This window comes from Mytilus trossulus, chromosome 14 (genome assembly GCF_036588685.1).
Source record: "Mytilus trossulus isolate FHL-02 chromosome 14, PNRI_Mtr1.1.1.hap1, whole genome shotgun sequence".
In the NCBI taxonomy this organism is placed as follows: domain Eukaryota; kingdom Metazoa; phylum Mollusca; class Bivalvia; order Mytilida; family Mytilidae; genus Mytilus; species Mytilus trossulus.
This window is the reverse complement of record NC_086386.1, coordinates 5,280,324-5,305,770: the sequence shown is the minus strand read 5'-3', so window position 1 is coordinate 5,305,770 and position 25,447 is coordinate 5,280,324. Positions and strand designations below refer to the sequence as shown.

Sequence of the window (25,447 nt, the reverse complement as noted above, 5' to 3'; positions counted from 1 at the left end):
GCAAGACTAACAAAAACCAAAGGCTCCTGACTTGGGACAGGCGCAAAAATGCGTTTGGGTTAAACATGTTTTGTGAGATCTCAATCCCCTCTCTTTACTGTGACCTCTAAGCTAAAGATGAGTAAAGAAACACACAGCAATACGCAAAGTAAACCCCAATTTAAAAGAAGTCAGAGTCCGTCTTAATATATCATATTTAAAATAATTTTAACGAAATCTAACAAAAAAAAGTTTTGAGGTTTGTTTTTTTTTTTCTAAGAAAAAGGCCATTGATCTTTATTAAATAGCTGTTTCACAACCGATCCTGTACTAAGGGAGGTATAAATGTTGAATAAACCATTCAAAAATATGTAAAGTGTTTGGCCGACCGTCCTTTCTTCATATGATATTTTGATATCCTCGGAGTTGAGTAGAGTTGTCATATTTTTTTCAGTGCATTGTTTTTTACATAAATCAGGTCGTTAATTTTATCGTATGATTTGTCTTTCGTTTGACATTTTGAATTATTGTATAGCTGACTATACTGTACGGGTTTTGCTCGCTGTTGAAGGTTGTATGGTGACGGCTACCTTAAATTACTCATTTCTTATCACATCGTATTTCAGTCTACATTTCTTATATTTAGATTTATAAATATCTCTTATAAACATACTGCTTATGCCTTCTCCTGTGTATTCATATAGTTACAGATTTATAACTTTCTTTTTGCATTGGACCACAACTCACGAGTAACGACCTTTTTAATTTTATTAGGAAAATGAGATACATAACGTTATCTAAAGTGAAAAAATAGTCCTAGATTTTATCCTTAAATTTTAAAGACATACAACCATTATTGTGTCCGAAATTTAAAATTAAAATAGCTGCTCTCTTCGAATTATATTAAACACTTCAAAACATTGATTATGTTTTAAATTTGACATTTACAATAGATCTATGTAAGCCGATTAAAAACAAACGCAATTAGAACAAAATTACATAATTATCAATAAATTGTATTCCATAACATTCGCTAATTGAAAGACATGTTTAAACAGTACAACATCTACTTTCTTTAGATTCATTTTAATATATTTTTTTAACTTTTTGTTTGGATGTATGGACATTTCTGTGAAAAGGTAGGGCGATAATTATTTTAATCATTTTCAATCTCTAAAACGATCCACAGTATGTCATTGATTGATCAGAAGTAATATGAATCTTTTTTTTCATAATCTTCCTCTGCCAATTTTAAATTAAATGAATATTTAAAAGATAAGATAACATATACGCTTTTGTTGCTGTTTTAAGCTTGCAATGCTACATTCAACACATTTTATTAATAAAGATATCAGGTCTGTGCTAAAGGAGAAATAACTCCACCATTTTATTCAAAATTTACGATCCTTCAACAACTTGAAAAGAAAAATTGATTTATTCGATGTTTCCTATACAGATGCTCGCTGAAATGATTTAGAAATATATGAATGACTTTGAAATCATTTTGTTTATATGGCGTTTTAGAAATGTTAAGGGGGGATTTTAAAATTGTTCTAAATATTAACTTTTTTCCTTGTATTTTAAGTGTCATTAAACCAAAATGCGTTGTTTATAAACTGTATAAGCCAATAAAGAAGATTAAAAGTAAATAAAACTTTTAAAACCCATTCATGTTTGAAATTGATATTTTGAATGAGAGGCTAAAAAGGAACTAATAGTAATGTGATTGTAAAATTATATTTTCTCGTTTGTCTATTTTATTTTGCCATATATAATCAAATTTAACAAAACGGTATTAATGAATGTGTGGGTTGCTGTCTGTTTTAGATAGTATCCTTTAATTCCATGTGTTCATGGATAAATGTTTGTTTACGTTGTTATATATATTATATTGTAACGGTCAGTTTATTAATTTCCCTCTAGAACCCTAACATTACAGTCTACCCTCTAATTAAATTATGTACTATTATTTATGCTTTATGATTAGATATCCTGACAAATGACATATCTTTGAATTGCTACTACATGTACTTTGGAGTTTAATAATTTTTAGTGTTGTGATTTTTTTATATGACAGATTTGAATGATGACATCAGTAATGACTTTGGCCACGGATCCTGTAAAGAAGTTACGACATAGTGCACAGGGATCTAGAACTTTTGCAGAAAGTAAACAAGTACGCATAGAACGGGCCAAATCTGTAGAGCCTAATTCAAAATACAATATACAGGATGGAGAAGACAATTACCCAGTATCACCAGATATTGCTGTCATTACGAGTAGGAATGATGAAAATGTGGAACCTGAGAAAAAGATGAGAGAAACGACAATGTTCCTTACTGCTGCACGACGAATATCTACACCAAAAGTAAACCGTGCCTGTACACCCATTGAGGTGGAGGACCTAACGGAAGAAGAACTAGATGCATATTACTTTGATGGTTTGTATATTTTAATTTTGACTTAATCTTGGACTTTCTGATAAGTTTCACACTTATGAAGACCAGCTTTATCAAAGAATAATAAGGGTTAAAATGACCTTTTTAACTGGATGTTGGAATTGTCTTTTAATTTAATTTTTTTTTGGGGGGGGATTCAGGATGACAAACTCCTCAACAGTTTCGCATATTACGTGTGTTCCTTTTTCACAAGGTAAAATTAGTATATATAGTTGAGAATATATTATTTGCATTTAGTATAAGTGCACGTCATGTGTTCCAGATGTATGAACAAAGATTTAGGTAAGCATGATTTATATCGTGAAAAAACCCTAATACATAGTTTTTTTAAAGATTTTTAATGTTGACCGTCAATAATATATATTATATAGAAACAAAGAGTTCATAAAATTTAAATACATATTGCGTCACTTGATCGTAATATTAACCAGGTTACACAATATGTAATATTGAACAACATATTTATGAGTTATTCGGGTCTCAAACTGGCTTATGGTTTGTATTCCCTGAACCGAGGTAAACGGGAATAAACACATTCAGCCGGAAATGTCACAATATATATCATGTATGAAAACACATATATCACGGATTACCATGCATGAAAATGTATTTTCCATTACCAGGTATTTCTTGAACATCCACACTGTAGTATAAACATGCTTCTGTCTATCGTTTTTACATTTTTTTCATCAAAATAGTATTTTTGCAAAAAAAGTATTAAATCTTTATATAAATGTTTGTAGGTTAATAGTTTGTAAAGGATTAAGACCACCAGAATTATTGCTTACCACATCTTAGTATAGTTTTTATCATAATGTGAATTCGAACCAATAAACAATTTGCAGTGAAAATGCGTATGCGATATTTTATAATGATACTTTCGGTATTAATTTTGTATTTTAAGTGTGTAGACAGCCGGATTTCAAATTGACAAAACGTACCATCGAACTCATTATATATTTCATTTTAAGTGAGTCTCTTACATTTTTTAATGATATGCATTTAAAGACAACATAATATGCGTTGTTAAATTCACCATCGAAAATTAATTTCAGCAAATAGGAATTTTTGTAAGTGAAAAAATCTTCATCTTTTGGTATGGCAATGGAAATAAATGTTTAATATCGACATGCTTTACTGTAGCTGATGTCGACTTCTCTTAAGAAAAGAGGAGTACAATCAAACGGGGAAAATCTCCAAAGCCTGACAAAATAAAAATGTAAAATGTACCAACCAACGGAACGAAGGGTTTTGTCGATTGGCAATGTTAAAATGTTTAACGTTAGTTACTGTTTCGTCCTTTTTAGCTGTCGATAATATCGTCCTATATAGCTGTCGATAATTATAGATTATCGTTGATTATCTCAACGAGATTGATTTTTGTCGCTTGAGCTGGTACAGCACAAAATTATCACAAAAAAGATTAAAGGAAAAATGCACAAAATAGCGATAATATCATCATATTAAGCTGTCAATAATTTCGACATGTTTACAGCTGGTATATCGGCCTGTTTAGTAAGCGGCTAAAAAGGTGCCATTTAAATTAAATTTAAATAAGAATAAACAAGATCTTAGGTATTTTTGTTTTGGGTTACGTTAATCAAGTAATAATATCAATCTAATTGACCCTCGTCTTGTCATTCACTTGTAAAGTAGACGAATATGTTTTTGAAAACATCATGTTTTACATCATTATCTTTTTTTTCTAGAACCCGAAGCAGAGCCTAACTTTTCAAAGTTCGATGTGAAAAAGTATTATGCCTCAATGTGCGAAAAGGACGACCTTTTACCATCTACAACGTTCCTACGTCAGATCGAAAAACCGACATGTAATCTGTCTTGTCTGTTGATGAACGAAATGGACGTCAGGCCAATAGCTACAACACTAGTCGTAAGTATATATCCTCTTATATGTAATATATCCTCTGGTAGGGACACCGCACCAATACAATAGCTACAACACTAGTCGTAAGTATATATCCTCTTATAAGTAAACAACATCCTGAACGAGGGACGCTACAATAATATAGCTAAAACAGTAGTTGCGAAGGGCACCATAGCAATAGATAAAACACAATTTGTAAGTATATATAGCATGTCTTATAGAGACAGCACACACATATGTATGAGAAATGTATCAGTTTCAGTGTTTATATGCTATTTTAGAGGCTTTCTTTGTTATGATCCTGCCAATATTATATTCGGTTACAACAACGATATACAAAGAGGCATACATGAGCGTGTTCGCTCAAAACAAAACCCAACACAACTGTATGTCGAAAATAAGAAAACAAAAAATGAAATAAAGACCCGTATCACTCCATTATTATAAAGACATGTGCAAATCTCTAGTACTAACAGCAATGGAAACACAATGAAATGTTTCTTATCATGTTACATATTTGTTTCTCGCTTTTTCAGAATAATTCCAAAATAACAGAGTTGGACTTGTCAGAGAATGACCTTGGCAGTAAGGGGATGCATCATATAGCAGAAGCGCTTAGGGAAAATGTATTTATCACACACGTAGTAAGTTTACATCATTATAATATACATATTATATACAACTCGTCTAAACATCAACCTCCATGTTAGATCTGTAAATTTGCTTTCGCAAATTTTTGTTTTTCCCTCGCCGGGATTCGAACCCATGCTACTATGATATCGTGACACCAAATCGCCTGCACTGAAGACCACACGAACACCTGGACTCTACAATATTAAGCTTTCGGTGGCTGTGTGTTACCTTTCCTCGTCAGTTTTAATCTAGCGTCGTACTACACATGATATATAAGGCATAGAGATGTTCTTGTTACAGATCAGCTCAATTATCTGTAGTAAAGGATCCTACAAATTAATGTAAGATACAGTCACAGAAAATAATTATATTTATAGTACACAATGTACGTCTGAGTCAGTGACAACTCTACAACAGATCTATCCATCGGATCGCAACCAATGATGTGGATACATGGCTGTGTACATAATGTATATTCAACTCGTCTAAACATCAACCCAACAATGTTAGATCTGTAAATTTGCTTTCTCAAATTTTTGTTCTTCCCTCGCTGGGATTCGAACCCATGCTACTGTGATATCTTGACACCAAATCGCCTGCACTGCAGCCGTCCCGCTAGACCACACGACCACCTGGGCTATATATATTTAAATGTACAGTGGCTTATTTTTGATTTCTTGAATTTTGCGTTCCGATTTTTTACACTGTGGTAGATATTCTACAACAAGAAAACATGATACACCTGTACTTTTGTCCTGGTTTCGTGTGAAAATATATGGATTAATGTATGAATGTATAAAAAAGAAGATGTGGTATGATTGCCAATGACACAACTATCCACAAAAGACCAAAAATGACACAAACATTAACAACTATAATAGGTCACCGTACGGCCTTCAACAATGAGAAAAGCCCATACCGCATATGCATGTGCCTATCCCAAGTCAGGAGCCTGTATTTCAGTGGTTGTCGTTTGTTTATGTGTTTCATATTTGTTTTTCGTTCTCTTTTGGTACATAAATTAGGCCGTTAGTTTTACATTGTCATTTCGGTGTCTTTTATAGCTGACTGTGCGGTATGATCTTTCTTCATTGTTGAAGGCCCTACGGTGGCTAAAAGTTGCTAATTTTTGTGTCATTTTTTGTCACTTGTGGAGATTTGTATAATTGGCAATCATACCATATCTTCTTTTTTATATAAACATCTTACAAATAGTTAGGGAGCCTGAACATCAGCTTTACTTGGTGAAATCGTACCAAACATATTGCATGTTGCGAATTTTTCAGAGTTGAACGTTTTACGTTCCCCAACAAATTGGCACTGCCACCAATTTAAGAAAAAAAAAGAAATATGAAACATGTACAAATTCTTTCAATTGTCTCAATGTAATTGTACGATCAACTACAAAACAAACTAAATGATTGAAATAGGACGTTGTAAATCAAATATACATATATTTGAAAATAAAGCGTCTGTATTTTAAAATAAACGAAAATTTGTAATTATTGCTAATTTCATCTTTGATCAATTCATTTAAATAAAAAAAAAAATGCCAAATTTCTGCAAACCCGACCGCTCATTATACGTACGTGCTACTCATAACTAATGACAGAAAAGGCGTACGAAAAATTAAATTTCAGTAGAAAACAATCCTAAATTGTACTAAAATATTCTTTGCATCTTGTATTTCAGAAATTATCCCGTGTTGGAATGGACCCTACCGGAGTGAAGTACTTACAGGAATGTCTAAAATGTAACAAAACATTAACACACCTTGACTTATCAAGTAAGTTAACCATGTACCCTTTTCACATGAAAAATATACTTATCATCTTGCTTGTACTTAATGTATTAGCAACTACTCATTATTTATATTAAAGAATAATTCATGTCTAAAGAATAAATAAGGAAGACGAAGTATAGATTAACATGTAGGGAAAACATATATTTGATTGGTTACTGTCTCATAAAAATTTCTAGCATCTTGTATATACATATCTTATAGCAGAATTTGAAGAAATAAGATTTCACTGTGAACTACTGAATCAGTGTGTCAATATAATATCAAAGTAAGAAAAAAGATTTTACTGTAAACCACTTGATCAGTGTGTCAATATAAGAACAAAGTAAGACATACGATTTTACTGTAAACCGCTGAATCAGTGTGTCAATATAAGAATAAAATAAGAACTAAGATTTTACTGTAAACCGCTTGATCAGTGTGTCAATATTAGATCAAAATAATAAATAAGATTTAACTGTAAACCACTGAATCAGTGTGTCAGTATAAGAACAAAGTAAGAAATAAGATTTTACTGTAAACCGCTTGATCAGTGTGTCAATATTAGATCAAAATAATAAATAAGATTTAACTATAAACCACTGAATCACTGTGTCAATATAACGTCGAAGTAAGAAATAAGATTTCACTGAAGATCATTCGATTAGTGTGTCAATATAATGTTGAAGTACAAAATAAGATTTCAATTCACTGAAAACCACTGGATCAGTGTGTCATCATAACGTCACAGACAAAGGAGAATTAGTTTGAGCGTGATGACTAATTGAAATTTGCTATTCATATTCTATTCTCATACAACATTACTGTACTTTTTTCAGCTAATCATCTAAACGCAAACTCAGCTGTATATATTGCGAAATTGATTCAGGTGAGATTTAGATTTTATTTCACATACATTATAAATACATTTTGGTCTTTTGTGGATAGTTGTATCATTGGCAATAATACCACATCTTCATTTTTATAAAAGATGTGGTATAAGGTCAATGAGGCTGCTGGCAACTCCCCATCCAATCGCTATTTATAAAAAGTATATAATTAAAGGTCAAAGTACGGCCTTCAACACGAAGCCTTGGCTCACATAGCAAGCCGTTATTAAGGGCCCCCAAATGACTAGATTGAAACAATTCAAACAGAACAACGGTCTAATCTATATAGAAAAAAAACGACACGAACCTCACTAACAAACGAAAACGACTGAACAACAAGCTACAGGCTTATGATAGGTTAATAAAATGCAACGGGTCTAAACGTTTTACCAGGCGCCAATATTCTCCCAAACATGGGAAAGTAGTGTATAATTACAACATGACAATATATACTATTCAGTGGCTTGACTCTATCAAAAAGACATCTTAACAAACACAAGTAAACAAAAAATGAACGAACATTGTTCTTATAACTTTCATACAACGAAGTTTGTTTTACTTTGAAAATATTGTATTATTGTTATACTCTGAAAAGGACTTTGGAAATGTGAACAGTAAACCAATTTGCTCTAGGAAGGGTTATGGCTTTCAACATGTGCTATTTTTTATTGTTTCTCATTCAGTTATGAGTTTCTTGTGACTTATAATGTTTGATTTTTACCAGGAGAACGATTTCATCGTAGAGTTAGTCCTCAAAGAGAACGATCTAGATGATGAAGCTGGATGTAAAATGGCAAAATCTATATGTAAGTATTTGTTTTATATTATTTATATTAGAAGAAACATTTAGACATTTTATGAAGGTGCTTTATATGATAACGCAGGTTGTTGTAAAAAGAGGCAGACTATTTTAAAGTGATAATAAAATATCACCACAACTTGGTTAACAAGTCTTAGGACAAAACTCAGACAAAGCCATATTACTACAAACCAGATAAACAGCAGTGCACACAACACTTCACAATAAATTAAGATACTGCAGGAGAACTGTCAGATGGTTGAACTATTACAATGAACAATTGGCACTTTACGTACATTATTTACAAGTTTGGTGTATTCTTTTTTCAGCCTCTAACCTCACACTTCGGCATTTAGATTTAAGTTGGAATCATTTAAGAGGGCGTGGTGCATCTGAAGTTGTAAAAGCTATTTGCGTAAGTATTTGGCGCCATGAAAATGTGCATTTATTGTCAATAGCACTTCTGGTTCTGTGTAACATTGCGAGAGGAAAGAATCTTATATATCGATAAAAAAAAAAAAAAGTATCTCTTCACATGGCAATATTTTATCTGCAGTTAGTGACTTGTGCAAGTGAATATAATGATACTTTCTAAAGGTTTCTTGGCAATAATAAACGTATTTTGTTTTAAACTTGAGTTATTTATGGGAATAGTTTTACATTTATTTCCCTTGTTTTACGGAAGTATGAAGATTTAATCAGGGAAGAAAAAAAACACATTTCCTGAAGGTTTCGCTCGAGTTTGAATCAATTTTCATGTCTGCACAGGCAAAAGAAAAATGTCCTATCCCACTGCCTTTATTTTTATCCTAACTAGAACACAAAAATATTTACTTACAAAATAATTTCACATTGTTTCGTTATATTTATAGCTAACACGACATAAATATTTCCTATCAAATGTTAAACTTGTATCCCAGGACTTTTTTTCTGTTTTGTTTTTACGTCCGAAAATGTTTTGAACAAGACAATGATCGCTATTTAGACACCTTCAATGGTTGTGTATTGTGCGTATCTTAAAACAGATAGTCCCGATGTTCAGTGCGACGTCACGTGTCATGGACGCAACCAATCAAAAAAAATGATTTCACCATTTACATTCAGTTGAATACATTCTTTACCTTTTTGAAATATCAAGAAAAAATAAAATAATTTATTAAAAGAGTTTTGCATTTACCATAATGTTTTTGTTTTTTGTTTATGTTTTAGGAGAACGTAGAATTAATAGACGTCAATTTATCATGGAATGGACTTGGCGAAGAAGGTTCCATCGCCTTCGGGAAATATTTCATGAAAAATCACACTCTACGCAAACTAGATTTAACAAACACTAGGATCAATTTCACACACCTTGGTCACATTCTAAAGGGATTAAAACTGAATGATACACTGGAAACTGTCAAGGTAATACATTACAATAATTATATTATAGAAACCTTTAGTGTCATTTAGATTTCAGAAGCTTTGTTAATGGTCGTCCATATGTTGCAGTAACCTCTTAGTTGTTATCTTAAATGGTCATAGAAAATACGCGAACGATACCAAACTCGTAAGTTGAAAATAAACTGATAGCATTAAAACAGAAAGAGACCAAAAACAGTACACAAAACATATTACCATAGAAAGATAAATCTTGAGCCACAGAAACAAAAACCAGGATACTCAAGTAAGGCGGTTCTGCTCCGGATGTTGCACCTGTTGTGTTGCTTGTGTAAGTAATAAACCCGACGCCAAGCAGAACTCGATAGGTTTCATCGGTTATAAAAGGACGGGGTTGTAGGTACGACATGCAATTGGAGCATATCCGTCTTCATATGTGAAACAGACATTCCTTAACTGTCAATTCATTGCTGATGGCGTCCGAAACATTTACTACTTGGTGATTTCAGCGTCACCACTTAGAACTCTTGGTGGAACAGCTCTCTTGTGAAGAGCAGCCCTCTTTCATGGAAAACAATCCAGCTATTACTGATATAATTTTCTAATAATACAATTCATTGTTTCAGTATTTATTTATTATAATAAATCAGTAACTCCACAGCTTACTTTGAGTTCTTTTACATCTGAGTGAACTGATGCTCTCCCTTGACACCATTTGCGAGTATGGTCTTGAGGAAACGATGATAGTCTGTCGGAAGGGGACGATAAATGGCTGACCCGTGTTAAGAGACAGCCATATCTCTTGCAAGTTAAAGACACCCTTGTAGATTTCGAAAAAGAGCAGGCTAATACCGCTACAAGGCAGCAATCGCACCCGCAGAGTGGAAAGGAATTTAAATAACTTGTTTTCAAATCCATTTCAAATAAATATGTTTAAACTAACTGATGTTTATCTACTATTGCAGCTGACCAGTAACCCTTTTACAACCGATGGTGCCATTGCTATACTTAAATGCCTTGAACTTTCGTCGACATCCGTATTAAAGAATTTGCACTTAGAGGTAAATATAATGTAGAACATTATTAATAGAAATCATTATTTGTGTCTGTTTATGAATGTAAGTGTTTGTAGATCTGGTGTTTTAATCAAATTTAAATTGGAAAAGGAGGGGGACACATTTTATGTCCAATTTTGTAAAACTTTTTATTTTATAATGAATTATTTAAGTAAGCATATATTTCAAGACATAAACAAAACAACCTTGGCTAGAGGTATAGGGGGAGGGTTGAGATCTCATAAACATGTTTAACCCCGCTGCAATTTTGCGCCTGTCCCAAGTCAGGAGCCTCTGGCCTTTGTTAGTCTTGTATGATTTATAATTTTAGTCTCTTGTGTATAATTCGGAGTTTAGTATGACGTCCATTATCCCTGTACTAGTATACATATTTTTAGGGGCCAGCTGAAGGACACCTACGGGTGCGGGAATTCTCGCTACATTGAAGACCCATTGGTGGCCTTCGGCTGTTGTCTGCTCTATAGTTGGGTTGTTGTCGCTTTGACACATTCACCATTTCCTTTCTCAATTTTATTTACCAGTGAATGTTATCTAAGGCTTTATAGAATCATGTTCAAAACAGTGTGGTCCTGGCCATTGATTGACGACCTAAATTAGCCCATTGACTGGGACAGATTAGGTGAACGTTTGTCGGTAACAATCACAGCTCACTATGTACTTGTTGAAGACACTGAATCTGTGGGGTCACCAAAGGTTCTCAACACCTAAATAAAGCAATTCGAAAAACGATTCCGGAATAATACAATGTGTTGATTTATATCAATAATAAATCAAAACATAAAGGTTATTCCTGAATAATTTTTCGAATTATTTTATTATTAAAGGCGTTAAGAACCTTTGGTGACCCCACAGTTTAAATTCTATAATAAGTAAGAAGTGAGCAATGGTCGTTACTGACAAACGTTCACATAATCTGTCCCAGTCAATGGGATAATTTAGGTCGTCAATCAATGGCCAGGACCACACTGTTTTGATTATGATTCTATCTACATGACAAATATTCACATTAATTAATATGAACCCACTGAAGTGTATTGACCCAACAGTGCTTTTATTGCTATTACCAATCTTGACTGTTGCTTGAAGGTTTCAGCAATGACCAACCATAAATGTAGTAATCCATTGACCAAAATGAGCCAAATATCTTGTGCCTTGGGAGGTGGTAAATTTGGTAGATCTGTCATGCATGTTTTTCTAATTTAAGGGGCATATTTGGACTGATCATAGTCAACTTTATATTTGAATATGAAATATGTATTATTAGTTTACATGCTACATTTGTTTTGTTCATAGGATACTCCTGTCGACGACGAATTTTTAGACGCATACGAAGAACTTCAAAACATTCGAGATATACATGTATACCACAAAGAACCGAATAAAAAGAAAATCACCTCAATACTGAGAGAAAAGAAATTAGAGAACTATGACCCGATGTTGTTGTTGTTTGAACTTATGAGACAGGAGAATATGCGATTAATTGATTTGTTCCGACAATTTGATAAAGACTCAGATAACAATATTACAAAACAAGAACTTAAAGATGGATTTTTGGTATGTACAAGCTGAAATTTCTGTTCTCATAATTTCTTTATTTGTCGTTTGTGGTTTTAACTGTAAAGTTCGGAGTCTAAGCGATAAGATCAGGAGGCTCATTATAAAACAGATTTGTTGCAAGCTGTAAGGTTACCTATAATTGCGTAAATCCGCTTCATTTGTAAGTTTTTTGGATTGTTGTCTCATTGGAAATCTCTTTACTTTGATATTGTGAAGCGTCACAACAGAAAACTTGTTTGTTTTTCAATCTTCACCAAGACAAGCAAATGACTATTAATTGTCTAAATTAGTGTATAATAGGGGGAAACATGAAATTAAAGCACATATTTCCCGTGTATACGAGAATATATAACTACAATATTTTACTTTTGAATCAAGATACTACTTGATAATATATTGGTTTCTATAAATTATGGTATTTTTTTATTCAGAGTAGAACTGACAATTTCACATGTGGAATAAATCATTGAATATTTTTTTACGATGCAATTTTTGAATTAGTTTCTCTGTAGCGGAATATAAATTCAGAGAACGGTCTAATATTAAAAGCTACGAAGAAACAATGGAAGTGCCATTTTAAAATTTGCACCATTCTATACCTACTTAAGACTTGTTACAAACACCTTATATTATCATATTATTTACAAATATTCCTTAATCTAATGAATGAACATTCACATTACTTGACAGAGATTTTCCTTGGAGCTATCGGAAGACAAGCTCGAATCCCTGATGAACAAATTGGATCTGGACGAAAACCACAATATTGATCTTCAGTGAGTATTCTATACATTGTATTCCTTTCTCTCTTTCTCTCTTTTTCTCACTTTCTCGATCGACTGGACATGGTCCTAAAACGAAACTCAATACTCGAAAAACAATTTTGTGCTCAAAATATCCAATCCAGTATTTTGATGTTTTGAGTACTGTACATCGGTTGATGATCGCAAATACTGCTTATCATGTATAAAGTTTAAGGGGTGTGATTCTCCTATCAGCTTCCTTTTGCTAAAAGAAAATGGACTCAGAGAAAATGAAATTCATATAAATGGATGCGGGAAGAGTATACGGATAAACAATATTCTCCTTTATACATTTGTTTTCAGGGGGTACGACCAAACCAATATACTACAATGATTTTTTTAAAATTTTTATGTTTGATAGATTTTGATATAAAAAAAAAAATCAAATTTCGATGATAGTTGTATTCTAAAGAAAAAGTAAAATATACTGTAAAGAATTTTAAGACTACTATAATTCTTTTGTAGACATCATATCTTAATTTCTTTCTTTTACAGTGAATTGGTATACGGCAGACGACAAGCAGCCCATGTCAGACATCTTGCAAGTACAGATACGGTCGGACGATTATCAGAATCTATGAAACATTTACAAAAATTGGTAGAAAAATCAAGGAAAGAAAAATATGACGCATTGATTCAAAATATAGAAACTAAACAAGAGACGAAGAAAAAACCGATGTATCGTCGTGAAAGCGCGGCTTCGTTGTCGTTTGAAATAACAGACGAAGGACGAAAAACATTAGAATCCATTGCACCAATAAATATAGAATCTTAAATTGTAATGTGTTTTATTTTATTTTTTCTATTTTTCGAAAATTATATAGGTTGTCTAAATTTTTGTTCATTTGCTTTACATGCAACTGTTTGATGATGAAATTCAATAGCAAAGTCAGGTGAGAAATATATCGATCAACTGGTGTTTTGATGTATAAATGTAGATACTTTTACTTACTTGTGTATGTATTTATCACAAGGATGTTTCTCTTTATAGTTTTTTTTATAATCATATAACTTAGACAGTTTGTTTTCCTGTTAGAACAGTTTTACGTCAGTCATTTGGGGGCCCTTAACAGCGTGCTGTTCTGTGTGAACAAAGGCGCCGTTTTGAAGGCCGTTCTATGACTTATCAAGATTTACTTTGACAAATTTTGACTCTGATGATGAGTTGTCTCATTAGCACTTAATATATAAAATCTTTTTATATCTACCTCGTGAATGAACTAAAGGGAGATCTTTTGTATTCTATTCAATATTTTAAGAACATGAGATTCAAGCTAGTGGTTACTAGCCAAAACGAGAAATCAGCCACATAACTGTACAAAATCTGTTAGTTTTGGAATGGCAAATATTGTTTAAACTTTTTTATATATCTGCTTGATAAATGACTCCTTTATACGATGGAAAGCATTATACAAATAATAATTTTATTTCAATTAGATCTTCAAATTCGTCGTAAAAAGACTGGAAAAAGATTTACATAAGAACATAAAAAGACCGAAAAGAGTGTCAAATATGAAATTCTAAAATTTGAACATGCTCCATTTTTAACTACCGGTATAATATTACTACCCGGTCTTTCTGCTGTCTCATCAGCAGGCATCAATAACGACGTACAATGTTTCCCGCCATAATGTGGGTTACAGATACAAATATAATGAGTAATGTAGCTCTTACACGTGCCTCCATTGTCACATATTATATACTGACATGGATCTAAACGATTTTCACAAAAGACGCCATTGTACCCAACTGGACACACACATTGAAAGCCAAATCCAGAACTAACGCTGCTACATTGAGCGCCATTTTGACATTCAACATCGGTACACGGATTTATCACAATTTCACATCTATGTCCTGTGTAACCCTGACTACAAAGGCAACTTCCGGAAAAACCACTACTTGACGCAATGCATGTGCCATTGTGAAAACACGTGGTACCCATACAAGGATCCATGATAATGTCACAGTTATTGCCGGTATATCCGTCTCTGCAATCGCAAATGTAACCATCCACGCCATCTTTACAGATTCCACCTAAAATAAACAGTGTGAAACCCTTTAATAAATTTTAATTCTCGTGCTGGAGGTCCCTTATTTAATCGGTCTTAATACACGTCAGATTCTTCCTGGAATAGCAATGGTTTACTCGGAACTTTGAATATATTTGGAGTAGCAGCAAAAGGTCTTACATTTATAAGATGCATAAGCAATAACATGGTTAAATATCTAATCTGCTAGTTGTGGTATTTATAAATAATGATCCAAAATCATGGTGGTAGATAAACGACTGTTTTGTGTCATATTCATTATTCGTTTATTAACCGGTGCGGTTTTTTTTTGTTTTTTTTGCCGAACTGATAAGACATGCATTGTGCATAGTAACAACTATATTTACAATAATTACCATATTTACAAGGACTGGAATTGCATTCATCTATTTCTGATTTGCAGTTATCTCCTGTAAATCCTTTTGTACAATTACACATAGTTCCTGTTAGAGTAGGTATACAAGTACCACCATTCAAACAATCTGTTTCATCACACGTTAACTTCCGGAACTCACAATGAGGTCCATAATATTTCTCAGGACATTCACAACCAATTGAAGATACCTGATTTAAAAAAGCAATATCCTGAATGCAAGACTCGATCTTGTTTATGAAATATATATTACTTTATATAACTTTTTTTATAGAAACTTCACATGACGGACTAGACACCATTATGTATGTCTTTAAATGCCTTATTTGATAATCTGTTTTCCTCTTAAAGTTGATGTGTTTCACTCGGTTTAAGATTGTAACACGGACTTATTTTGAACAGCTTTTTATATATACCATTGTTGTTGTGGTTTTTTTTGGCTAAAACTAGATGTTGTCTAATTTTAAAATGTCTGAACCTTTTCATTCTAAAAAAAAAATTATTTCAAACTGCATATGAACGTCATTTGTGGTCATTTCTTCGGAATAATGCATTCTTCTTAGTCAGTATTAAAGATTTTCGGCTTATTCACAGGCAAAAATAACATAAAATCACTATCTACGTTCACACGAATGCCAACGCCAAATGGACCATAATTTTTTAACAAATAACTTACAGAACAATGTCCACCATTTTGGCAATGCCTGTCTGCACATATCACAGACTCACAGGACGTACCAGTATAACCAGTGACACATTCACACGTGAAATTCTTTAGGTTGTCTGGTAAACAAGTACCTGAATGCTCACAGGGATCATACTTATGACAATAGTTTATATCTACAACATGAATGTCAGACACAATGTATTAAATGGTCTTGGTATACATACTACATTCAAAGAATGTTTGCCGATTACTCTTAACATGTACAATGTATAGGACTGAAATTTGTATTAAACGTTAATATTCTTACCGCTATATGTCAGTAAGACTGTCTGTTGTACAACCGTGTTCGAGGGTATATTATCCGGATGTCAGTGCTGCGAATATTTGGCATGTTTTAAGGTAACACTAGCCTTAAAATCGGGTTTAACCCACAATTTTGTCTTGAAATAACCTGTGCCAATTCAGGTATATTTCAGTTATTATCATAATGTATGTTAACGTTTGTTTTTAATGCATTTATGTGTTTCTGTTCCGTTTTTCATCTATAGTCGGTTTAAGTTTTTTTTTCAATCGATTTATGACTTTTGAACAGCGGTATTCTACTTTTGCCTTTATTTAATTGATATACTTTTATTGTGTCCCCTTTATTAATCCGTTCTACTTACCTATATTGCAGTCTTTGCCTGTCCAGTCACCATAACAAATGCACTGCCATGGTTCATAACAATAACCGTTTATACAACCAGGATTCCTGATACACTCATCACATGATTCACCTTCCCAACCAATGAAACAACTAAACAAATTATGAAAAGAAAAAAAGAAACATGGTAACAATTTCAAAATAGCTTTAACAACTTAGTAATACTAGCATGATGTATATTATCCTAGTAATAGAAAAGAAGTGCATGTAATTACCTAATATGATAATGACTGGAAATGTGATATTAGTATTGAGAATTTGAGAAAGAGGAGAAATGCTATCGATATATTCACTGCTATGCCGACGAAAAATTAGTATTGCAATTGCAAATAACGAAAATAAGTCTAAAAGATATAACAGATCCACAAAAAAAATAATTGAATATCAATATTGAGCAACACGAACCCTACAGAAACCGGAAAATAGGACACAAACTACTACCATAGCAATTCGTCCATGGATGCATATTGAGTACCCTGAGATCACCCCAAAGTTTTGGCGGGTTTGTGTTGCTTAGTCTTAAGTTTTCTATGTTGTGTTTTGAGTGCTATTGTTTGTTTTTCATTTGAATTTTTTCTTGTTTCAGCAACGGCTTTGTCAGTTTGTTTTCGATTTATGAGATTGCATGTCCTTCTGGTATCTCTCGTGCATCTTTTGTAACCCCTACTAAACAGACAATAACTGTCATATGCGAATATGTATAAAGTAAAGTAATTACACTTCCGGGATGCCTTCAACTATTAGCACTTATCCTGATTCAAAGTAGCTTTTCTTAACAAATGTCAGAGAACCTATTTCATTATCATCTTTTCATATGACATCTTTGAAGTACGGTATGTATGAATACAAATCAACTATATTATGTGGATGGTTGACTCATTGGCAATCATACCATATCGTCTTTTTTCATAACATAACACTTCAAAAAAGGTCTCTTAAACTATGATAACAAGATAAAACGTCTGCTTTAAGTAGCCTATTTATTAGCTGATTTCTAGTTTTTTCTACATTTGTAGATGTTATATATAATTTGTTACTACATTTCAGAAAGAATGAATTCGTTTTCATTTTAAAATTAAAATAACAAGTACAGTTCTACGTGTAATTTTGATAAATGCTCTTTTTATTGTTGAAAGATTCAATGTTTTATACCATCATGTATTATCTGTAAGATATCTACAAACCTGCATTGAAATGGTTCATAACAGAAACCATGTGACATATTACATCTATCCCAACACATTGCTGAAAAAATAATAAACACATTTACAACGTTTGTCTTTCATCTTCCTTGGCTTCGATGAGATTGAACAGAGTCTTAATTCTAACACAACCATTGACAAATGTATATATAACGAACACTATTCAAAATGTTAACTTTCAATACTAAGACGAAAAAAAACCTCAGACAAAGTTGACATTAGATAGTTTTAATAGTTGCTCTGTTGCGCCTTAATGGTATTTACGTTTTCATACATTTCATACTTTTGTCTATACAAACTGTTATCATGGAGTGAGCTGGTAGAGTAGAGGCAGAAAATATCAATGGCAAATATATATGGATATACATGGTCGAGGCAATTCCATCATGTACAAGGAAATAGTCATCACACATACAAGTAGTTATGACAAACATTGATCTGTGATGTTTTTAAAGCAGACCGTAGAAAAGAACAAATCATTTTCAGAAAGAATCTAGAAAGACCTCCCAAGTGTCTTTGCACTAGCAATATTTATGCAAGTTGTTCTTGTTTAAGGATATCAAGACTTACATTCTGAGTACAATATCGCAATATATACAGTTACAGGATTGTGGACGTCAACTTAGGAAGTTTTATTAGCACATGCAACTCTTTTTATGTTGAAATGTTTTTTTCAAAATAAAGTATTCCGACAGATAGTATTCCATTGAAAATTTATGAAAACATAACATTGGTATGAAATAATATTCCTCGAAATAATTTTTGGGATTTAACTTGCTAATAACAACAGTGTTTTAGACTCTTTTTAAGTTCTTTCACTTCAAGTACATGGCTAAAGGAATTCCTAGAATATTCCCCGAATATAAGTCCCCAATATTTGATGACAAATGTAACAAACGACAAAAAGTGTTACATACGAATGGCTCCAGAGGTCTCAATCCTTTTCAGGCGTCGTCATATTGAATTTTTTAATGCTAAAGCAAAATACCTCCCTTTAAAGTTATTTTCTGACAGATTGCAACTCTGAAGCTCACACGAAGAGTCACACTTGATAATTTGACAGTAAATAGTACCCAATTGAAAGACAATACAACATTCATAACAATCGATATATCATGATTAACCAACAGTTATTCATGACAAAAATTCAAAAAGGTCATTATATAAATACTAAAGCCTAATACAGTAAAAAATAGAATATAAAAAAAATGTCTAAACAATATTGAATCATGATTAATTCGAATCATTGTGAAGAAACTCCGGAAAGATTAGCAGTTCCTAGTTGAAATCGTCGTTATTTCATAGCCTGGTTATCATCTGTTGATTAGAGTCATAGAAAGTCAAAACAAGGAGTGCAGACATGTGGCTTCAGCAACTTTAACATACCACTTGCTACGTGTGACATAAATCATAAATAACGACGATCGTTCGACTTTAGATGAAAGGATTTCAACAGAACCATTGAAGCAGCAACCTATACCACCGAATGTCTTTTGAAACTTTTTTCTGAAGCCTTGAAATACAGTACCAACTGAAAGGTATACTTTCTTTCTGGTACTGTGTGAATGTTTCTACCATTTTTACTGTTATGCTCTGTAAAAAAACATAATAAATAAAGGCAACAGTAGTATACCGCTGTTCGAAATTCATAAATCTGTGTTACAAACTAAACCTGAGGGAAACACATCAAATATAAGAGGAGACCTATGACACAACAGAAACACAATATTAAAATGCAACCACACAAACGAATTACAATAAAACAAGTCATTTTCCTAAATTCGTACAGGACATTCAAATAAAATGGTGGTTGAACCTGGTTTTGTGGCTAGCTAAACCTCCCGCTTTTCAATGTTAGTAAAACATTTTCACCTCAGTTGTACATGCGATTTCAAATTATGTACCTGTTTGACAGAATTCTCCCTGCCATCCGGGAAGACAAAGCTTAGAACCATCTTGGTCACATACATAATGTCCAAAGCTATCATTTCTTGATCTACAGAAAACTTCACATCCTGCTCCGTAGTAATTGTCATCACATATTACTCTGTAAGTGTATTGTATTGATTTGTCTTCTCCTGTTGTTGTCTGGCTGTACCAGTACGATGGCGGATATATAGTCTCGCTCACAATGCTACGTAAGATTAGTTGTGATGAATCTAAGATAGGGACAAAATAAACAAAATACATCTTTGAAAATAGTTTTCTGTTTGATTGTACTTAAAGATAAACTACAAATTGAGAATTGGATAAGATATGGTCTGAAATAAAAGAATTAATAAAAAAATAAATCTACGATCAATTTAAGAAGGGTGAAAGTCCATAAAAAAGTCCCCCAAAAAAGATTAGATTATAGCAACTAACGTACTGAAATAAAAAAATGTAATCATGGTCATATTCCAGACTTTGTACAGGTACCTTTCGAAGAAATAACAATAGATTATTACTTGGGTTTTGGTGAATCACCGGATATGTTTGAGAAGAAATGAATTATATTAATTCGTTGTACTGTGGTAACCTGTTCCAGGAAGTACCGTCTGACAAGTAGGCGATTATACGAAATAAAAGCAACAATGGTGTATTTTTTTTTATAATTTATGAAATTGTAAATCGTTCAAATGTATAAAAGATGTCACGATAATTTTAATCGATTATGCAAGGATAGTCGTAATGTAAATAAAGTAGTGATACAAATGAATTATCCTTACCATTTTGTGATAGGTGATTATCATTATCATGTCTTACATCTACTACCAATGTAAACACAGCCTGAAAAACAACACAACTGATTATAAAAACAATTTATAAGTCATTTCACAGACCCTTGTAGAACTACATAACCAGATAGCCAGACTTTGAGTAAATCTTTTATAGATAATTGTTTAATATGATCCTACGTAACCTTGTTTATATCTTCAATACAAGCTATTGATGTGAGGTACAATAATTTGTATGTAAGTTTATAATTATAATAAATAAGTCAAGTATACGTTGATTGCTATATAATTGGAAAACAAGATTATAACAAGAAGCTTACTATTCTTTGTTGATACATTAACAGCCAAACCTTTGTTGGGTAATATCCTCCTTCATTTCAGTTGATACATTAAAAGTCAAGCATACGTTGGGGATTCTTCATATGAATTTCAATTGATTCATTATGAGCAATACCTATGTTGGGGTTTCCCCTTATGCATTTCAGTTAATACACTTTAAGCCAATCCTATGTTTGGAATTCCCCTTATGCATTAAAAGTGATACATTATGACCCAAACCTATGTTGGGGGTTCCCCTTATCCATTGCAGTTGATACATTATGAACCAAACCTATGCTAGGGATTCCCCTTTTTCATTGCAGTTGATTTATAATGAGCAAAGCCTATGTTTGGGATTCCCCAAATTCTATGCAGTTGATAAATTATGAGCAAAGCCTATGTTGGGAATTCTTCTTATTCATTGCAGTTGATACATTGTGAGCCAAGCGTATGTTGCGGATTCTACTTTTTAAATGCAGTTAATACATTGTGAGCCAAACCTATGTTGGGTATTGAGGGGCAGTTGATAGATTATGAGCTAAAGCTAAAATTATGTTTGGAATTCTCCTTATTTTTTATGTTAAAACATAAACAACAAAACTAGATAGCGAGAACACGGATAACAAATGTATCTCATAAGTTAAAATATATAAAAAAAAGAATGTGTCCCAAGTACACGGATGCCCCACTCGAACTGTTATTTTCTATGCTCAGTGGACCGTGAAATTGGGGTCAAAACTCTAATTTGGCATTAAAATTAGAAAGATCATATCATAGGGAACATGTGTATTATGTATTAAGTTTCATGTTGATTGGACTTCAACTTCATCCAAAACTACCTTGACCAAAAACTTTAAATGAACGGGAAGAACGAACGAACGAACAGGCAGACGAATGAACGAACGGACCCACAGACCAGAAAACATAATGCCCGTCTTCTTTCGTAGGTGGGGCAAAAAAAATAGGAGAGGATAGCTAGTGGTAAGGTTGCCAATGAGACAAATATGCATCATATCCCAAACGACGTAGATATATATACAGGTCAATGTATGGTCTTCAACAAGGAGCAAAACCCATACCGTAAATTACGGTTTAACAGAATCCGACAACAAAATGGGAAACAATCAAAACGAGAGCACCAACAACGTCTTATGTATTCTAATAGCGATAAAAACAAATTACGGCAAAAATCAAACAACGGAAATCATTACTAACCCTCTACGTAATTATGAAAGGCATATACACCTATATACAATGATTGTGAGATTAAACATGTTTATAAGTTCGCTGAAGAAATGACAAAACATAAGAACAAATTGGTGAAATCGGTTTGCCAGATTGGCACTAAGCAAAAACAAAACATTTACAAAAAGACACAAAATACCTGGTTTGAATTTAAGCGTTTTCGAAGACTTTGAAAATTAGTTTAAAATCTTATTTTCACCAATAAATAAACAAGGTTTTCCAGACAAATATATCAATAAGTATTACTCCAACATATTTGTTGTAAAAGTAATTATAAACAATCAGAAAAAAAGAACGAACTGAAGCAATTTCAAAATAACATTATCAACAATTTTAAAAAATGTCAACCAATACATATTTATTTAGGTTTTGAATTATTAAAAACAAAATCAAAATAAATACCGATGCAGACAATATTCAAAGATTTTATTACAGTTGCTCTGTTATTTGATGAATTGAAATGTTTCTTTCGGTATCGATTAATTGTATTGTTGTTACCTTTTGTTTTATCACGTTTTCCCTTCGCACTTGCGCAATGCAGTGTAAAAGAGGGAAGAAAGATACCAGAGGAACAATAAATTTCTAACGAGAGTCACGATTTGATCACTTTAAAAGAAAATACTGTCGGCTAAAACTTGTAGGGGAAAACAATAGTTCAATAGCAGATTGGAGAATATAATTATCTTTTGTTAAATGATAGTCCATGTACATGTGTACTATTGTTTGTCTGTTTGTCTTTTCTTTTTAGCCATGCCGTTGCCAGTTTATTTTCGATTTATGAGTTTGATTGTCCCGCTGGTATTGTTCGTCCCTCTTATATCGTATCATTCAGCACCACATACTCAATTGATTTGCGAATTAGAAGTTACTGTTCTTTATCCTGATAAGAAGTCTCAGACTAATCTCACCACAGCCTATAGCAAACATTCTATACTCTTTATTGTTGCTAACGTTAAATAAAAGTTATCTTTTAAAATCCGTCAAGTTAAGAAATTGTCATAAGTATCTGTTATTTGAAAATACAAGTATCATGTTGTTTTAATTGGCATTTGAATGTCGTTAATCTACTTTATTTTAATGGGACAACATAGATTTGTATTTCAATATTTTTTAGCATGGCTTAATATGATATGCACTAAAAAAAATAATCTAAAAAGACGTATATTTAACATGATATGACTATAGATTTTTTCCACTTTATTTTAATGGGGAAACATAGATTTGGATTTTAATAATTTTCAGCATAACTTAATATAATACAATTAACGATATAAAATGCACTAATTTTTTTAAATCTTATTTGACATGATATTACTATAAATTTATTATGTGCATAACTTTCTCAGTCGCTGTCCAAGGGGTTTTTAATTTAAGAGCGGACTTAATATGTTACGCAAATATTTCAATCTGTTTTAATCTAGAAAAAAGTGTACATTGAAAATTTGATATATATAATGATTAGATCATCTAATCTCCCTTTGATTAATATCAACGCAATGTCTCGTCTCGTCTTTTCATCAGTCGATTATAAAGCAATAATTACATAATTTACTTCCGTGTAAATAAAATAAAATATTCAATATATCATTATATTTGACTACAGGCACGTACGATATTCACTGAACTAAACAACCTTCATCTTGAAACATTTTTAAATTGAGATACACATGATGCCCTACTGATGAATCTATAAACGATAGATACTTTATCTTACAATATATTTATATTTAACATGACATTCACGAAAGTCATCTTCAAGTGGGGAGGGTAACATTTAGCAATTAACTATTACTTAATGGTTAAAAGTTCATGAAGTTCAATAAACTAAATTCTGTCAATTTAACAGCACTTCAAGAGGTTTATTTGTAAAAAGCAACTGTATGCTGATAAAATAATGTATACATTTTGTGTCGTCAATAACTCACATAGCTGTACAATGTAGAGGAAACATCATACAAAGCAGGTGCTTTAAAATAGGCTGGTTAATAACATGAACATGAAAAGAAACTCTTTCTTTCTGAAATTACTGAAACAAACCTGCAATATTTATAGGCTATTAGAAATATAATCAACAAAAACTTCCTCTACATATATATAAATCTGATGAAATGTTGTCTTTTTCCAATTAAATCTGAAAAATACATATGGGAAAGATTTTACAGTAACTAAAATACACACCATAATTTTAATAAACTTAACATATACTTACAGGCCACGAAAACTGGAATCTTATTAATAAAGTTGACAATTCAAAATCGTTTAGTGTTTTTGACAGTATAACATTGCCACCTAAGACAGCAGTACTGGAATTTCCAAAAATACACTCGGGTAATTCAGGCACCTCTGTCGTGTGTTGCAAGAGGCAGGCGCTTAGAAATGTTCGACACTGATCACTACAATATTCCTTGGTACCGACACAACAATGACCATCAGACCTCCGTCCATTTCCGTTGTATATTGATAAAATCGCCATTTCAAAAATACCCGATGAAAAGACCTAAAAGTAATCAAAGTAATCAATTTAGAATGCATCTTGTTTTTTTGTCAAAGTTAATTTTCTAATCATCGGTCAAGAAAATGACAGAACACTTCTTACGTTGAATTGACTAAACAAAAAAGGAAGGTATGATAATTTATCATTCATGTTGACCATTGAAAATTGAAAGTTTTATAAGGTATTCTAAGAAATTACACCAAATATTTTTTTTACAACAATACTCTGTCAGTTTTAATATTTTAAATTTAAATGGATGTTTTGTCTTGAGTTTTGCGTTTAACAAAATTGTGGGGGAACATTCGAGAAAATATTTTGCCATTTTATGATATTAGCATCAAGGTTAACCAAGGTAAAACGATATAACAAGAGATGAAATAAAGTCGATGGTTTTAGTAAAATACGTTGTTTGGTATAATTGTTGTAGAACTTCAAT

At 32.3% G+C, this 25,447-nt stretch overlaps 2 protein-coding genes across 6 annotated transcripts in view; one reads left to right on the top strand and one right to left on the bottom strand.

Annotated features, from left to right (window-relative positions):
* The first annotated feature begins 1,006 nt into the window (after positions 1-1,006).
* LOC134695738 (leucine-rich repeat-containing protein 74B-like) lies at positions 1,007-14,017 on the top strand. 4 transcript variants are annotated; one of them, XM_063557132.1, is made up of 13 exons: positions 1,007-1,118; positions 2,057-2,420; positions 4,148-4,329; positions 4,860-4,967; positions 6,649-6,742; positions 7,576-7,625; positions 8,351-8,432; positions 8,755-8,840; positions 9,635-9,829; positions 10,771-10,866; positions 12,175-12,435; positions 13,129-13,214; positions 13,737-14,017. In XM_063557132.1, the coding sequence occupies exons 2-13, from the start codon at positions 2,063-2,065 to the stop codon at positions 14,014-14,016; spliced, it is 1,878 nt and encodes a 625-aa protein (XP_063413202.1). In that variant the 5' UTR covers positions 1,007-1,118; positions 2,057-2,062; the 3' UTR covers position 14,017. The 4 variants fall into 4 exon arrangements, with proteins under 4 accessions (XP_063413202.1, XP_063413203.1, XP_063413201.1 ...); XM_063557133.1 differs by lacking the exon at positions 1,007-1,118 and adding an exon at positions 1,166-1,189; XM_063557131.1 differs by lacking the exon at positions 1,007-1,118 and adding an exon at positions 1,673-1,696.
* A 627-nt stretch (positions 14,018-14,644) lies between these two features.
* LOC134695739 (protein jagged-1a-like) overlaps positions 14,645-25,447 on the bottom strand; it is a 33,096-nt gene continuing 22,293 nt past the window's right edge. For both annotated transcript variants that reach the window (XM_063557137.1, XM_063557135.1), the window contains 8 exons: positions 24,727-25,014; positions 20,946-21,006; positions 20,142-20,396; positions 18,220-18,280; positions 16,998-17,128; positions 16,342-16,505; positions 15,649-15,856; positions 14,645-15,278 (listed from right to left, as the gene is read on the bottom strand). In XM_063557137.1, the coding sequence (XP_063413207.1) occupies positions 14,683-15,278; positions 15,649-15,856; positions 16,342-16,505; positions 16,998-17,128; positions 18,220-18,280; positions 20,142-20,396; positions 20,946-21,006; positions 24,727-25,014 (1,764 nt within the window). In that variant the 3' untranslated portion in view covers positions 14,645-14,682. The remainder of the gene's footprint in view (positions 15,279-15,648; positions 15,857-16,341; positions 16,506-16,997; positions 17,129-18,219; positions 18,281-20,141; positions 20,397-20,945; positions 21,007-24,726; positions 25,015-25,447) is intronic.